This window comes from Mya arenaria, chromosome 12, assembly GCF_026914265.1.
Source record: "Mya arenaria isolate MELC-2E11 chromosome 12, ASM2691426v1".
NCBI classification, from domain to species: domain Eukaryota; kingdom Metazoa; phylum Mollusca; class Bivalvia; order Myida; family Myidae; genus Mya; species Mya arenaria.
The window spans coordinates 21,059,160-21,076,794 of NC_069133.1; the positions used below are offsets into that span (position 1 = coordinate 21,059,160).

At 35.3% G+C, this 17,635-nt stretch overlaps 1 protein-coding gene across 1 annotated transcript; it reads right to left on the bottom strand.

The window, feature by feature from the left end:
• Positions 1–3,198: 3,198 nt before the first annotated feature.
• Positions 3,199–12,054, bottom strand: LOC128210529 (uncharacterized). The gene is made up of 4 exons (XM_052914877.1): positions 11,976–12,054; positions 10,728–10,849; positions 6,038–6,269; positions 3,199–3,323 (listed from the first exon to the last, which is right to left on the bottom strand). Exons 1-4 carry the CDS (start codon positions 12,052–12,054, stop codon positions 3,199–3,201), a joined length of 558 nt encoding a protein of 185 aa, XP_052770837.1.
• Between the last annotated feature and the right edge of the window lie 5,581 nt (positions 12,055–17,635).

The window sequence follows — 17,635 nt, forward strand, 5'->3', positions numbered from 1 at the left end:
GAGGTGTTCCTGTACGAGTGTGTTTATGTACGAGGTGTTCATGTACGAGTGTGTTTATGTACGAGGTGTTCCTGTACGAGTGTGTTTATGTACGAGGTGTTCCTGTACGAGTGTGTTTATGTACGAGGTGTTCCTGTACGAGTGTGTTTATGTACGAGGTGTTCATGTACGAGTGTGTCTATGTACGAGTGTGTTTATGTACGAGGTGTAATGTACGAGGTGTTTATGTACGAGGTGTTCATGTATGAGGTGTTTATGTACGAGATGTTCCTGTACGAGGTTTTCATGTACGAGGTGTTTATGTACGAGGTGTTCATTTACGGGGTGTTTATGTACGAGGTGTTTATGTACGAGGTGTTCATGTACGGGGTGTTTATGTACGAGGTGTTCATGTACGAAGTGTTTATGGACGAGGTGTTTATGTACGGGGTGTTCATGTACGAGGTGTTTATGTACGGGGTGTTTATGTACGAGGTGTTCATGTACGAGGTGTTTATGTACGAGGTGTTTATGTACGGGGTGTTTATGTACGAGGTGTTTATGTACGGGGTGTTCATGTACGAGGTGTTTATGTACCAGGTGTTCATGTACCAGGTGTTCATGTACCAGGTGTTCATGTACGGAGTGCTCATGTACGAGTGTGTTCTTCTTGAAGTAATGCTCGAACATTAAAGGACGCAAAACGACATTCAATAGTACGTTGTTTGGTAATATCTTTACGGCATGTGTGTGAAATATAAAAAAGTAAGCTGGGCTGGATTTTGTTATATCTATGTTTAGCTCAACAATGCAGAATCAAGAGAGCCTGGCATCAGCATCACACATTGGATAAAGCTTTGCTTGTAAGAACCTAATACGTCATTATCTCAGCAAATACGTCATGTATTTCAACAATTCATAAAGCATGTGTTTCCAACTATCTAACCTTGATTAATGAAGTTAGATCACTCTATTTTGCTTGTATTGCGAATTATGGCACTTTATTATTCGAATTTAAAATTCTGGATAAGGTTTTGCATGTTAGCACATATAGGTTTACATCTCAGTAATAGTGTGATGTATTGCACTGAGACATTATATGCACCTACTCGACTATCCAACCTACTTAATTAATCCATTTTGCAAATTATGTCCCTTTACTATTTGCCTAAGAAATTCTGGTTACGGTTTTGCATCTAACCTTGATTTATGTCAATATCTCGGTAACTACTTGATGAATTGCATTGAAACCTTTCACAACGGTACTCGACCACCCGACCTACTGTAATAACCAAGTAAGATAACTATTTTGCACTTAATGTAAATTATGATCCTTTATTATTTGACATAGAAGTTCTGGTCACAGATTGAAGGTTTAGACAACTTTTTATTTTTTGTCTTGGAACGAGCTTTTTTTTTCAAAAATCCATGGAAACCAGTTATATAAGACTGCTGACAAAAATTTAGATCGCAGATTTATATATTAAAGTTCAAAAATTGATGTTTTATGCATTTTTTCTAAACCATTATTAGTCATAAAACATTAATTTTCGAGCGGAAATATGAAAATCTACAATCTAATTTTTTTCAGCAATCTTATATCATTGTTTTGCAGATATTTACTCAAAATTTTGATCTTTCCAAGACAAAAAAATAAAAAGTTGTAAAAAAGGTAAATATGTGAGAGTGCAGCTTTAAGGTTTGCATGAAAGCTTGCATATGCCAATATCACAGCATCTTCTACAGCTACAGTATTGCATTGAACCTTTACAAAGGTTCCAAGCCTACTTAACTAAGTGCGTTTTTGTTGGTTATAAACTGGTTTCGGCTTTATTTCTGTTTCACGAACTGTGCATTTGTTGTTACAGTTTCAAATAAAACCCAAACCAGTTTTATCGTTTTTTAACGAAAACCGAAACCGGTTTTCGAAACTATTGAAACCCCTACCGGAGGCGGTTTCATCGGTTCGTTCCATCCGAAAACTAGTTTACTTTGAAACCAACATGGCTGAAAGTGATCAACCAAGTTTGTTGAAACTCAATCCTTTTGATAACAATGCCATACAATAGGCAAATGAGCTAAATGATAAAGGTTATATTTATAATTGGAAATAATGGCTACATGCAGTACCTCCGCCATGTTGTTCAAAATGTACACACAACCATGCATTTGTTACTTCAAGCCAAACTATCAAAACCGAGTTCGAAACTGAAACTATTGACACCAAAACTGAAACTGGTTTGGTATGAACAAAACGCCAGTAAGTAAGTCAGATAATTATCTTGCATGTAATGCAAATAATGGCCTTTATTGTTCGAAGCTGTGAAATAGTCGAGCGTGCGTGCTGTCTATGAGACCGCTCTGGTTTACATTTTTTATGTTACAAAATTGCAGTAAAAACATTCCCAATGTTCGACAATTTGGTTGGCATTTATATTTTAGTAATTTAATTTTGTTTATATCTTGTGCAAAAAGTTAATTAATATTTACCAAAAAACTTTTATGCCATTTCAGCATAGAAAATGCATTTGAATAACGGTACATTCGGATAAACGATGTTCGGATTAAAGGTGTTAAATTATATGTGTAAAGTCGTATATAGACTCTGCATCCTACTGCGATTTGGGACAGAAAGTCTCTTTACTTTCTTGTGTTTGCACCCAGATACACAAAAATAGGGGTTTGTTTAGAATCATATCCAGAAAATCTTCAACTAAATCGGTGTTTAATGTTCCATGTTTGTGTAACATTGGTGCACCAATTAATAATACTCTAGGAAGAAGGGCACTAGGGAAACATCCTGAAATATTTGGCTGATGATTTGTTTTACCTCTAATATCTAGAAATACGTAATACATTTATGGAAAATAAGCAAATTGCATTGTTTTATATTATTTATCTAATTCTAATGCAGAGGTTTCAATTTGAGGTATTTTGGCAAAAAAAAAATAATGAAAAGGAACATTCTAAGGGCCATAACTGTGTCAAAATTTGAAGAATTAAACAAAAATATATCCATAGTTGATCTTGTTATGACGAAACCTTCAAAATGATGTATGAATTGATTAATTTGTGTATTGTGTTCATTCAAGGGTTCTCCTAATTTGCTTTCTGTCTCTTTTCGAATGGCATATACAATTGGAACACATTTTTATATTTCACGATGTTTATTTAAATCGTTGTATTGTGTTTTGTGCACGAGTCCCGACATATAACCACTCATCCACAGCAATCTGGCTCCCGGATGACGGTAATACCATTGCTGGCCAGTGTTTCGTTGTTAGTTGCGGACGCGGTGTTGCTGCGCAGAAGGGGAACCAGCAGCAAGGCCAAGATCACCGGCACTGAAATAAAACATACCATTACTTCTTATACACGTGTGGTCATGGTCACCGGCACTGAAATAAAACATACCATTACATCGTGTACACGTGTGGCCATGATAAGCGTCACTGAAATAAAACATATCATTACATCGTGTACACGTGTGGCCATGATAAGCGTCACTGAAATCAAACATATCATTACATCGTGTACACGTGTGGCCATGATAAGCGTCACTGAAATCAAACATATCATTACATCGTGTACACGTGTGGCCATGATAAGCTGCACTGAAATCAAACATATCATTACATCGTGTACACGTGTGGCCATGATAAGCGGTACTGAAATCAAACATATCATTACATCGTGTACACGTGTGGCCATGATAAGCTGCACTGAAATCAAACATATCATTACATCGTGTACACGTGTGGCCATGATAAGCTGCACTGAAATCAAACATATCATTACATCGTGTACACGTGTGGCCATGATAAGCTGCACTGAAATCAAACATATCATTACATCGTGTACACGTGTGGCCATGATAAGCTGCACTGAAATCAAACATATCATTACATCGTGTACACGTGTGGCCATGATAAGCTGCACTGAAATCAAACATATCATTACATCGTGTACACGTGTGGCCATGATAAGCTGCACTGAAATCAAACATATCATTACATCGTGTACACGTGTGGCCATGATAAGCGGTACTGAAATCAAACATATCATTACATCGTGTACACGTGTGGCCATGATAAGCGGCACTGAAATCAAACATATCATTACATCGTGTACACGTGTGGCCATGATAAGCTGCACTGAAATCAAACATATCATTACATCGTGTACACGTGTGGCCATGATAAGCTGCACTGAAATCAAACATATCATTACATCGTGTACACGTGTGGCCATGATAAGCTGCACTGAAATCAAACATATCATTACATCGTGTACACGTGTGGCCATGATAAGCGTCACTGAAATCAAACATATCATTACATCGTGTACACGTGTGGCCATGATAAGCGGCACTGAAATCAAACATACCATTACTTCTTATACACGTGTGGCCATGATAAGCGGCACTGAAATCAAACATATCATTACATCGTGTACACGTGTGGCCATGATAAGCGGTACTGAAATCAAACATATCATTACATCGTGTACACGTGTGGCCATGATAAGCGGCACTGAAATCAAACATATCATTACATCGTGTACACGTGTGGCCATGATAAGCTGCACTGAAATCAAACACACTCTTGCATTATGTACACCTGTGGCAATTATAAGCGATACTGAAATCAAACATATTATTACATCGTGTTCGACTGTGGCCATGATAAGCGGTACTGAAATCAAACATAACATTACATCGTGTTTCCCTGTGGCCATTATAGGCGGTACTGAAATCAAACATAGCATTACATCGTGTACACCTGTGTCCATTATAAGCGTTACTGAAATCAAACATAGCATTACATCGTGTACACCTGTGGAAATCATAAGCGGTACTGTATTCAAACAAAGCATTACATCGTGTACACCTGTGTCCATTATAAGCGGTACTGAAATCAAACATAGCATTACATCGTGTACACGTGTGGCCATTATAAGCTGTAAGTGTGGCCATTATAAGCTGTACTGAAATCAAACATACCATTACATAGTGTACACGTGTGGCCATTATAAGCGGTACTGAAATCAAATATACCACTACATCGTGTACACTTGAGGCCATGGCAAGCGATACTGAAATCAAACATAGCATTACATCGTGTTCTTGGTGGCCATGATAAGCGGTATTGAAACCAAATATACCATTACATCGTGTACGCCTTTGGCCATTATAAGCGGTACTGAAATCAAACATACCATTACATCTTGTGCACGTGTGGCCATGATTAGCGGTATTGAAATCAAACATACTATTGCATCGTGTACACATTTGACGAAGATGGAAGCATTATTTTTTTGGTTTTTACGTTTTGTACACCTGTGGCAAAGATCAGCAGCACAGAAATCAAACATAAAAAACTTCAGGTACACATATGGCAATGTTGAGCGGCACTGACTGAAACATATATAATTACATTGTGTGCACCTTTCCCAAGATCAGCAGCACTGACCAATGCCAGTCCGTTCTAAGGAATGCGTAATTGATATGAAAACACATAGCAAACAACAAAAATCGTGATTGCCAACTTAAAGTGACTCGCTCATGTTTTGTAAAATGCACTTTTTTCGTACACTGACCTTTTTAATTACGAAATGAAGTGTGGCAAATCATAAGGAGTGTTAAAACAAAAATACCAAAAGCTCGAACCCTTCAGCAAATGTTGATATTGGCTCGAATATAATCTTCGACGACCACAATTTTAATTAGCATTTATAACGCGATTGAAAATTAATACCGATTTACATTACCACGTGATGTTATCAATGTATCATTAACAGGTCAACATTTCCACAATTTACCGATTAACCGGTTACTTTGTATTTTTTCTTAACATTACCGACGTGGGTTCGAACCCCACTAAAACCAAAACATTTTTTATGCTATAACTGTATTTTTCTGCAATTACGATATCATAGAGTAAAATAATGATTAAATAAGTTTTCATATGCATTACCAGTAAGACTTATTCTTGGTTCAAAAACATGAGCGAGTCACTTGAAATACATTAAAATGTCATTAAATTATTTTTGTACTTACCGAAATTGTTAACCGTTTCATAAACCGGTACTTGAACAATTCTCTTCTGTTCGATCTGCTTGTTATGGCTGTTCCAAGAACCGGTATGTCCACTGTCTCCCCATGATTGGCCAATCCCGCTGTTCCAGTCATCGGAGTCACCGCCGTTCCAGCTGTCGTCGAAGGGGAATCCAAGAGAAAACCCTGCCCACATGACCAAGCACAGGCCGACGATTGTTGAAAACTTCATCGTCTTAGAAAAAAAATATAATTTACTAAAGATGATATTATATTGCAAAGTTTCAATCTAGAGAGCAAACATCGATGTATATATATATATTTTTTTTTAATTTCATTAGAATCCTTACTATCCCCATAAACGCTATTTTTAAATGGTTATGTCGCTTTAAAGTTATTTGTGTTAATGAAAAACAAAACATCGTTTAATATTATTTAAATTTCATCCATCTTTTCATGATTTATAATATGCAGTTTAACAGCTTTATTGTATTTTGAAGATAGTGGTAAAAATCATGTCTAGTAATAGAAAACAGTCTTAACACATAAATAAACGCCGATTTTAATATGTTTTGTTTCTATATTTTTTCTTAAATCATTTAAAAGAAATACAAAATTGTAGACTGAATTTATATATTTAAACAAAAATACTTTTTTCTCCAAAAGTTTAATTCTATCTACTTTTCACAAAATTAATTGCAATAAAATTAAAAACGGTTAAATTGACTTTTACGCACCTTCAACTTGACCGGTAAAATACGAACTGTCAAACCAATATACGCTTCACTTATACCCGGAAAATGTATCAACAGTGTGTCAAGTCCTATGATTTATGTCTTTTCTTTCAGGAAACAGAATTTATGGATTTTTCGATCAATTAACAGATTATAAATATAATTCAGATAATATATATAATTTTATATAAAAGTATGCATTGTTACGAGTGAAGTTAAATAAGAAGTCGTTCACATGATATTAAAAAAGGCATTAGAAGTGTACCGAAGATATTTTTTTTCTTATTTCACTAAAATTTGATAATTTTTAGCTAAATTGCCAAGGGCCTTTTGTGCGTAAGAGAGTGTCTGAGGTGATTTCAACAACGATTTTGTCCAGGTCTCGCGCTTGAAACTTCCTTTTGACTTTACTTGACGCTCAAGGTAAGTTGTTTTATATTTTTACATTTTTTTTAAATTATATTGTTTTCTTTAAAGTACAATTTACTTTTGCTTATAATTTTCTACGGACTGGTGCTGTATTACAGAAGCATCCTAAGTTAAAAAAAATCCCTTATTACATATATGCATTGTTAAAGTGACACTCTTATTCAAAATCAATACATTCACATAAATTACAAACATAAATGTTGAGTGATAAACCTTTAACTATTTAACTAAATAATGCATTAATGGAAAATATTAATTACTGATAACAAGATTGTTGACGTGTATTTAATAGCTAAAAACGCAAAAATATTTAATGTTTGATGAGTGCTAAAAGATTCACTGTGATCTTATATCGTCTCATAAGGTAGAAATACCGTGTTTTCTGCGCCTTTCTTTTATCCACTGTTTTCGACATTTATTTATCCTTTTAGTATATTAATACAATTATTATTACTGGTAAATCTTATTTGGTAGTAAGAGCGCATCTTTAATTCAGTATTTCATTGTTCAATTATCTAGTTTCCTTTTTACGTGACATAGAATCATTAAAATAAATAATTTTTGCCCCTTTTATATTTCTGGAGTATGTTTAGAGGGTTCTAGTCTTCTTATTTATTCCATGTATTGAGGATTTAGAATAAATAATATTCTTATGTTCTAAAACATTATTATTTTGTATATAAGTGCAAACTTTACTGACCTTGGGTCTTTTACAATTAAGTTTATTTGAAAAGTTAAGTTTTTATTAATGTTAAAAAATATCAGAATTCGTCTTAAGTCAAAGTTTTATTGTTAACAATAATTTAAGAACATGGTTGAAAAAGCTCTATATTGTCGAAAAGTGTTTAAGTAAGTAGTATTTATTTAATCTTTGACGTAAAAACAATCACTACGTGATATATATCTTTGTCATATCTGCTCAAATTGGGTCTTTGCATGGCATACTTTTATTAGGCCAAAAAAATAATACTTGTGTTTCCGGTTACATGGCGAAAAAAATAGGGTCGGTCGGTCGGGATTTTTAAATTTTTTTTTTTACAGTTTCCATATCATGCAATTTTCTGTTATATCAGATCTATTATGTTATATCTAAGCGTTTCCTTATTTACAAAAAGTCTGATAAAACAGCATTGTTTAATGTCTGAAAACATTTCCTTACCTTCGACTAACGTATTTTCCCGCCAATTTTGCCCATGAAATCGGGTGGGTTTTTTTTGTACACAATACTCGTTTATAAGTCGTGATCGGTTTTAAGAAAAAATCCAGCACTTGATTTTTTTTCAAATCTGTGATAATGTTCGAGCCGAACAGTCAATTATCAACTAAATTTGTTTATTTGCTGAGGAAAATCGCCGATTTTCTTGTCAACAGTGAGGTCCTTAAACTAGGCCTTCAAGTGGAGGTAGGTTAATAATAGAACAAGTAAACGCGGATATTGATTTATTTTACGTATCTTATTTTCGTACAAAGTTTCAAAGTTTCATTAATATTTATAATGAATTCAAACACTTCGGTCATTGTTTTAAGATTCCAAGATGACGATTAATGGTATTTTCTTACCAGCCTAGGCGAAATCCTGGCATTCAAATGGGCTCATACGGTATCCGACTGACCGAATTAAATACAAACCATAGCCATGCGCCTTTGATCTTGTCACCGCTCGTGCTCTGACGTCACAAATTGTACCGTATGATCTGCAGCCGACACATTCCAATAAATGTGCTGTTAACTTTCGCAGGTTTTTGTTTGGATTTCAGCTGATGGGACTTAAATGACGCGAAATAAATAACCATTGATAGCTGAGGATAAATTAATGTCACGATTAACGACATGTGTTTGGAACCTGGTAGTTAGCCTGCATGAATTCGCAAAGCCTAATCGTTAAACAGTAAGTTTTATTTTGGACATGGATATAGATAAATAACACGGCGAACTATAATTCAAAATATTTTCATTATAAAGACAGCAAAATATGTCTCCTGTGATCAACCACGTGTTTGGACCGAAAATATACGTTTGCCAATTTGAAGATATCGGACAGGCTTCGCCGCCCTCCGCCATTTTGTTTTCCCGTCTCGGTAAAACATAATCAGGAATGAAAGTTTATTCCCCGGTGACATTGAAAGACAAACAACGAAAATAATGATGATATATTTAAATATATATAAATTTTTGCGATTGTCGCCAAAATTGCAGTCCAGCGTCGTACACACTGAGCTACGACGGCTTACTCTAATTGCATGACATAAATATTTTTTTCATTATTATTTTCACTTTTATGTCTAAAAAAAGATAAGGGTCGGCGAGGAAAAAATAGGGTCGGTCAGGTTACCGGAAACACAGGTATTTTTTTTGGCCTTAGCATATTAAAACCAAGAGAGTATACACTCAAAAAAAAGGATATTTTTTTTAACTGGCAAAATAACCACTAGTCTGTTTGTCACATGCAGCTTATGTCAGAAAATTGTAAATAAGTGAAATTTATTATTATGATGGAATTTTACTGTATGTGTATATATGTGTAAATATTGTATGTTAAACTCTTAAGAAATGGAGGCTTGAACCATTTTATTTTAGGCTTGGATTAAAAACAACAACATTTGGAATGAATATTTAATTGTAACTTTTTGGTCTTTTTTTCTGTGAACGAGTTTGAAAGGGATTTGCAAAAACTGATAGTTTTGTCATATAATAATAAAGAATTGTTAACCTACTTTTCGTATGCTCATAATCACGAACTTTTTCTAAAAAAAAATTAATTCAATTTGTAGTATTATGTTTAAAGCAGCTTTTCCTTAGAGGAAACTTGAAATGAAATAATGTTTACAGGATTTTAAAGGGACACGTTAACATTTTAAAGGGTCAGACATCGAAAAGAAGTCGGTTTAAATTAGAGATTGCTTGTTAATATTTTTTTCAGAACGAGACAGAAAATGCTCAATTTTGCCGAAAAGCGTTGTATTCACACTATTAAAAATTGAACAATAAGGCTTGGCTCTAGAAAAATAACTATGTTTGTTGTTGTTTGGTAATTGTAGAAATAAACTAAAATAACTCATTTTAGCAAGGTTAAATAATGGTAAACATAAAATCTACCCTTTAAAGCTGTCCACTGTCAAATATCGATTTATTGTAATGCAAGCTTCTTGCACTGAATTCTAAATAATTCTTTAAAAATGCGCATTGTGGTTTCCCAGTTTATAGTGAGCATATATACGAAAGCCACGTCATAAGTACAGATAAAAACCCAAGGCTATTTTTAAAATAACTGGGTTTTAAGAGGTAGACAAACCCAGCACATTTCGAATTGGAAAAAAAGCAAACACTACGAAAGAAAGATGTGTTGTATCCAATGCGTTGTTCACAACGATATCATCATTTTTCTTTTTTCTTCTAGCAAATGTATCATCTGGTGTCTTGTCCCTTTAAGAAAAGGAGACAATGTCATGCCAGGTTGGTGAAAATAATGTGAAATATACAATTATAGTAGTTTTATTTTGTCTTTATAGTGCACAATGAAACTCGGCTACCTGCTCGCCCTGGTTGGAATCTGTGTGGTTGGCGTGTCCTGCCAGTTTGGGAACGAGGATGTGGAGTATGTTCCGGTGCGCGTGGAGGTCCCGGGCATCCTTGGCCGCACTGGTGGATACTACTGTGAGTTGATAAAAATGGGGTTGATACAGGAATTGATGTTCGAGAGGGCGTTACTTCAGGGGAACAAACCTATGGCAATCGCCCCTCCGTCAGAATCAAAATTTAACTGGTTAAAAATGTTAGGGTGTTAGTTTCAATTTTGCTTAATCTGTATATATTTTGTTAACTCAAAATATCTATTTAGTCATGTGTTGGTTATCTCTCATGCCATGTGTCAGAGCCACGATATTGTATATAAACCTTAAAGGGACTGTGTCACAGATTGGCACCAAAATAGTTGTTTTCCTGTAACGAATCTCAGGACAATTATCTAACAGAATGTGTTACGCTTTGATATCATAATTGTAAAAAAAGTACCAAAATGTTAAAAAAAATGTGTCGGGTTCGAACCCGCGTCATCAAAATTGAAGTCAAGCGTTTTACTCACTGAGCTTCAAAGACTTTTTCTAATCGGGTGACATAATTAAGCTATACACCTACCTCGGTAATATCACGTGATAACACCGACTACCCAATCACGCATTAGGAATGAATTCTACCTGGTAGACATACCCAGTAATCTTTTTTAATGGAAAAATACGAAATAACTGCTAAACTTAAATAAATTGTTAACTATGTGGTACTTCAGTTAGTAAGTTTCAATGCATTGTACACATCGATGCCAAGTTTATTTCAGTTTTCGACAGTTTTCTTTCTTTTTTTCCCGCTATTTTATCATACGTGAGACAGCCCCTTTAAAACTTGAAAGTAGCTATCGTGCTCGCCCATCTAAAAGGGCCTGTCAACCAAATCCTTAGCATGGTAGGACTCGAACTCACAACATCCTGTGTGAGAGGCGGACAACTTATCGAGCAGATAACTTTCACTCACTTTTCTTTGTCAGAATGTTTATGATTTGAACAATCAAGATGAAGAACGATGCTTTTATTTGACCACCTCAAGCCTTAAGTAGGTCACTAGGTTAACTGATTTCGCGTTTCACTGGTCAAACAACTTAGACCAAAATGCCACTCAATTTTAGTGTGGATGTACGTCTCATTTAAATGGAGGTCAAGATTTATTATGGGCCATGTCCGGTCAAAATGTGGGTAACCATTTTAAACATGTATATTTAGTTTTCTTACAGTTATTTTCACGTATTTCAGTGGGCGGGGCAATCCTCTTGGCCACCCTGCTCCTGAACTCGCTCGAGAACAGAAACATGCTTCCCATCAACATAAATGGATCGCAAATGATGGTGGGCAGCGGGAGCGGAGGAGGACCAACACCGTCATAATCACAGGAGCGCTAGTGTTCCGAGGTATACAGAAGCTTATTACATGCAACAATACATTGAACACGTGTGTTTAATAATTCAATTAAAGTTGCACTCTTACTCCCAGATAAGACCCAGATAAGACTTACCACAATTAATAATATTGTTTTAATATTCCAAAAAGGATATATAAATTTCGAAAAAATAGCTCTTGTGAAGGATACCGAGTTTAATTTGAAAGAAATGAGCATAAAACACGGTATTTCTACCTTATGAGACTTTTAGCATTCACCAACCATTTAATATTTTTGCGCTTTCGGCTACGATCTTGTTATCAGTAATTAATATTTTCAATAAATACATTATTTAGTCAGTAGTCAAAGGTTTATCAGTAAAAAATGTTATACATGTGTTGCTATTTTAATGGTCACTGTCGTTTTAGTTAATATGAAATTTAGCCAATCCATGATAGGCCCCGCTCATCCCCACCCCCAACAATTTCTTTGTTTCCACTAACATCAAAAATAATAGGATAGGTACATGATGTAGGTAGGCATACTCTTTTTTGCATTCTATTTTAAGAACCGGCATATATTAGGGTATATCATATTTGCTGAAAAAAATAATACAAAGTGGTCAAGTTTTTAAACATGTTTATTAAAAAATGCACATTTTATAGGAAAATACGAAAAAAAATCCAAACAATGGCAAAAAAGTGTAGGGTTCGGGGTAACTATTGGGTCGGTTGGGTTGGTGGACACACACATGTTTTACTCCTGTTAAAGCTGCACTCTCACAGATTTAACGTGTTGACATTTTTTTCTTCTTGGAACGAGTCAATTTATGTATGTTAACCATTCAAATTAGACTGCTGACGAAAATTTGTCAAATATTTTTCTGTTAAAGATCAAAATTGATGTTTTATGCATTTTTCTTAAACCGTTAGTGACGCTTTAAAGCTGCACTCTCACAGATTTACCATTTTTACAACTTTTTTTATATTTTGTCTTGGAAAGAGCAAATTTGTGCGTAAATATCTGCAATCCAATGATATAAGATTGGCGACAAAATATCAGATCGCAGATTTGCATATTTTCGTTCGAAAATCAATGTTTTATGGCTTAAACCGTTACTGCCGGTTTAAGATAAATGCATTCAACATTAATTTTTGAACTCAAATATAAAAGTCTGCGATCTAGTTTTTGTCAGCAGTCTTATATCACTTGTTTCCATGGATTTTCGCAAAGATTGGCTCGTTCCAAGACAAAAAATAAAAAAAGTTGTCAAAACCTTCAATATGCGAGAGTGCAGCTTAAAGCCATAAAACATTAGTTTTCGAACTGATATATGAAAATCTGCGATCTTATAATTTGTCTGCAGTCTTTTATCACTGGTTTGCAGATAAATTTGCTCATTCCAAGACAAAAAATAATAAAGTTGTAAAAACGGTAAATCTGATAGAGTGCAGGTTTAAATAACACGCATTTAAATAAAAACAAATGCTGAATTAAATTGGGTCATTTTGGATCAAATGCTTTTATATAGGAAAACTTTAGCGTGTAAACGTCCAAATTCCTTGTTTCTAATATTCCTAAAAAATATTCTTTATAAATCTGGTTAAAAAGTGGTTTTATTTAGGGTCACTTTGGTAAACGGATTGGTTATAAGGCCAGATGAGAGTTGTTCAAGGTCACTGTAGGTTAAAAGATAGATTATAAGGTCAGGAAAAAGTTATTTACTTTAGGTTCTTTCTTGGTGAAAATCTAGGCTACTAGGTCCGATAATGGGGGGGGGGGGGGGGGGGGGGGGGGGGGGGGTCAATTCATGATCAATTTGGGTTGACATTCAGGTTACTTAGTCAATATAAGTTGTTCTGTTTAGGGTCATTTGGGGTCAACAGCTAGGTTACTAGGTTAGACAAGATTGGTTAAATGTAGATTCCTTTGGGCCAACAGCTAGGTTATGAGGTCAGATAAGAGTGGTTAAAATATCGTGACATTTTTGGTCAACATCTTGGTTAATTGATCAAACAAAAGTAGTTCAATTCAGCGTCATCGTCTAGGCTACTAGGTTAAATTTGGTATAAGATTTAAGCCAAGTTCCCACATGGGTCATAACTACACTGAAGGGCCCTGAAGAGTCTGCTTTCACTGCAATATGTGGTGTTTCCAACCCGTTAAATAATTATATAATAAAAGGCTGCTAACTGGTATTGCAAGAGAAAACAGACGATGCAAATGCTGTAACGCTAATGCAATTGAGAATGAATACCATTTTTATTATGCTGTAGTAAATTTAGACATTTACGCTTAAAATACCTAGGTAAAATATCGTGGCTAAATTTAGATTTGTTTAAACGACTAATGTTAAGCAAAAGACCAAATAAGATAGCAATTTATATTAAAGAAGCCATGAATTTAAGAAATACTTTCCTGGTACACTAGCAAATGCTCCTTATGTTAAGCCTTGTTTATTTATGTATTTTGCTTTTAAATTAAGGAATGAATTGCGGGGATGATGTCATTATCGGGGTATGAACGGAATTGGGTTGGTCAATGTGTTCGGACTACACGCGTACTTTGACCAACCCAATTGCGTTCATATCCCTGGTAATGACATCAACCCCGCAATTCATTCCTTATATTTACACCAATAGTTCATTATTTCATTCAAGAATTGTTGAAAAAAAACTTCATTTCATTTAAGAAAACCTTTCAGTAATCCGTTCTTACCCATTCTGTCAATAGAACGAGCCAACTATAACCGGACACATTTTTTTCAAATGACGTCACAATAACGCGGGAAAAGATCAACCACTTGAAATCACTTTAAAACGTAAAATTGAAACACTTCTGGTTCCAATATATTTAAAATATAATAAACTAACACTTTTAAAAATGTTGATCTATATTTTACGGGACCTGCACACACAATACAACCAATAACAAGATCAATAGCTTTCATGTATATTGTTATGCAATGAATTACGATCCGAACATATCCGAAGATGCCGAAAGGCAGTTCATTTAAGGAATGGAAGTTGTGGTGTAAATATTGTTTAATGATTTATATTGACATATTTAATTAATTACATAATGTATATTTATTATTATTCCGTTATTCTCTATGGATATATGCTTTTGCCTTATTTATGTCGTTAATGACCAAAGACTATGTTATGCCGATCTGCCAATGTACTTTGAAACTTGAAACTTGCTAAACATTCAAATAATCTTCTTTCAGCATTGCCGTCATCGATATCATCTAGGAGTATGCTGATATTGGACCAATATATCATCATTTTATTGTTGTTGTTGTCTGTTAACACATTGTCGAATAAAAACAAAATCCATTCAAATGAAATAGTTTATTTTCAATTGTACTTGCCTTTCCAATGATCACAATGTTAGCTCATTTAACATGAATACATCTTGTCAGATCCTCTGACAATGCCCATTGTAAAATACTAATATTTGGTGTTCGCACATATTTGTGGGCCAATGACAATCGAGGATTTATTTACCTCATTTACTGCAGCTTCATATCATGTAGAGCAGATTTCACGGTGAATATAAACATTTAATTTCGTAGAAAGTATTTTGTCGATCTAAATGATTTGATAAAGTCGTCTATCTTTATCGATCGCTCTGCCCTTTGCGCATACGCAATAACTATTATTGACAGACAAGGGTGCCGTTATCTGTAGAAGTTGACGCCATGAGTTCATTTAAACGAAAGTCCACGACCGATACTTATTTTCAAGTTGATTAGCATTTTCGTTTTAATTTGGCTTAAAGTGACACTATTATTCAAAATCAATACATACACATGTATAACAAACATCAAGTTTGAATGATAAACCATAAATGCATTTATGGAAAATATTAATTACTTATAACAATATTATAACCGTGTATTTAATAGCTGAAAACGCATTTTTTTAAATGATTGGTGAGTGCTAAAAGCTTTATTGCAATCTACTATCCTTTCATAAGCTAGCAATATCGTGTTTTCTGCACATTTCTTTCAAATTCAACTCGGTATCATGCATAAGCACAATTGTGTATTAAATGTGTTAAATCTTATTTGGGAGTCATAGTGTATCTTTAATGAAAATGCATTTGAAACGAAATAAATAGTCCTTAACCTAAAACTTACTTATGATTGATTTTGTTTAATGGCAGTCAAGGACTGTATTCAATATCCACCTTTGATTGCACTAAATTTTAAGAAAATAATAAAAATGTTTGATAAATGATCTGTAAGCATAACTGGCCAATGGACTAAATGGAATCAATGAGGCGTGTTTAAGGACAATGATAAAACGATATTGAATACGGCTCCTTACCAGGTCCGCACGGTTAGCTCAATCGGTATTGGACTGTGAATCGGACAACCCGGGTTCGATTCCCGGGCGGACCAGGTCACTTCTGTTGAGATTGGTTATGAAATTCCTTCTACGACCTTTGCACTGTATCACTGCCCGTGGAATATACAGAAGCTGTCACTTCCTTGCGTAGGTGAAGGCACGTAGTACTGGTTAACCGCCAGATAGTCTGCCCAGGATAGGTGTGCGGTGGTTGGACTGTCACTCTGGGACCTTTCAATGTGCTCACACCGAAACCCGGAGTATAAACCACTAAGATCCGTGGACAAGTGGGAACACACTCGATTGTCAATCCAGGGGTCGCAGGTTCGATACCCCGCCGCACCACTAAAAGTACTCTTCTGGGAGGGAAGAAATGGCGGTCCCCTTTGACAGTGCTATACACTGGTGCACGTTGAAGAAATAGGGTTTTTCTAACCAGGGTTACTTTATGTCTGTGCACTATGCTCCAAACACCTAAAATGACTTACGATCTTATAGGAGCACTCGCCGAATGGGCCTTGCCCGGGTACGAGTACATGTATATATATGCGTACTCACACCAGTTTCAAAACTGCCCTGATAGCTCAGTGGTAGAGCGTTCGCTTCGGGTGTGGAAGGTCGGTGGTTCAAACCCCAGCTGCGTCTAACTAATAGACTTAAACTATGGTTTTAGTACTGCGCCATTGCATAACGCAGTACTTGGACTCTGTACTGCTTCTACTATGTTAAATTGCATCCCCTGTATCGGTACTATACACCGAGCACGTACAATAACCAAGGGGTATGTTCACAAAGAGCTAAGGTGTTGCGCCCTAATAACTTGTATCTCACTCTGTTCCCTCAAGTCTTCTTATGTTTTGATCTGCGTAGATTGCAGTCACTTCTATCTCCTCACATAAACACACAGTTTAAATTATGATGATGTCACGGCGGGGTCTAGCCATAGTGCAGCCAATATGCTTAGGCAGACCTTGATTAACTCAAATAAACAAACAAACAAAGCCTCTGATAAAAAATAAAACAACAACAATGTCTGGTTTGTGGTCACCAGGACTGAATAGTGGGTTTCCTCCTGGGGAATCTGGTTCTCCCAACACTGTGACACAAGGCCACATTATCGCGCAACAACGTGACAACGAGAGTGATAAATATAAGTTAAA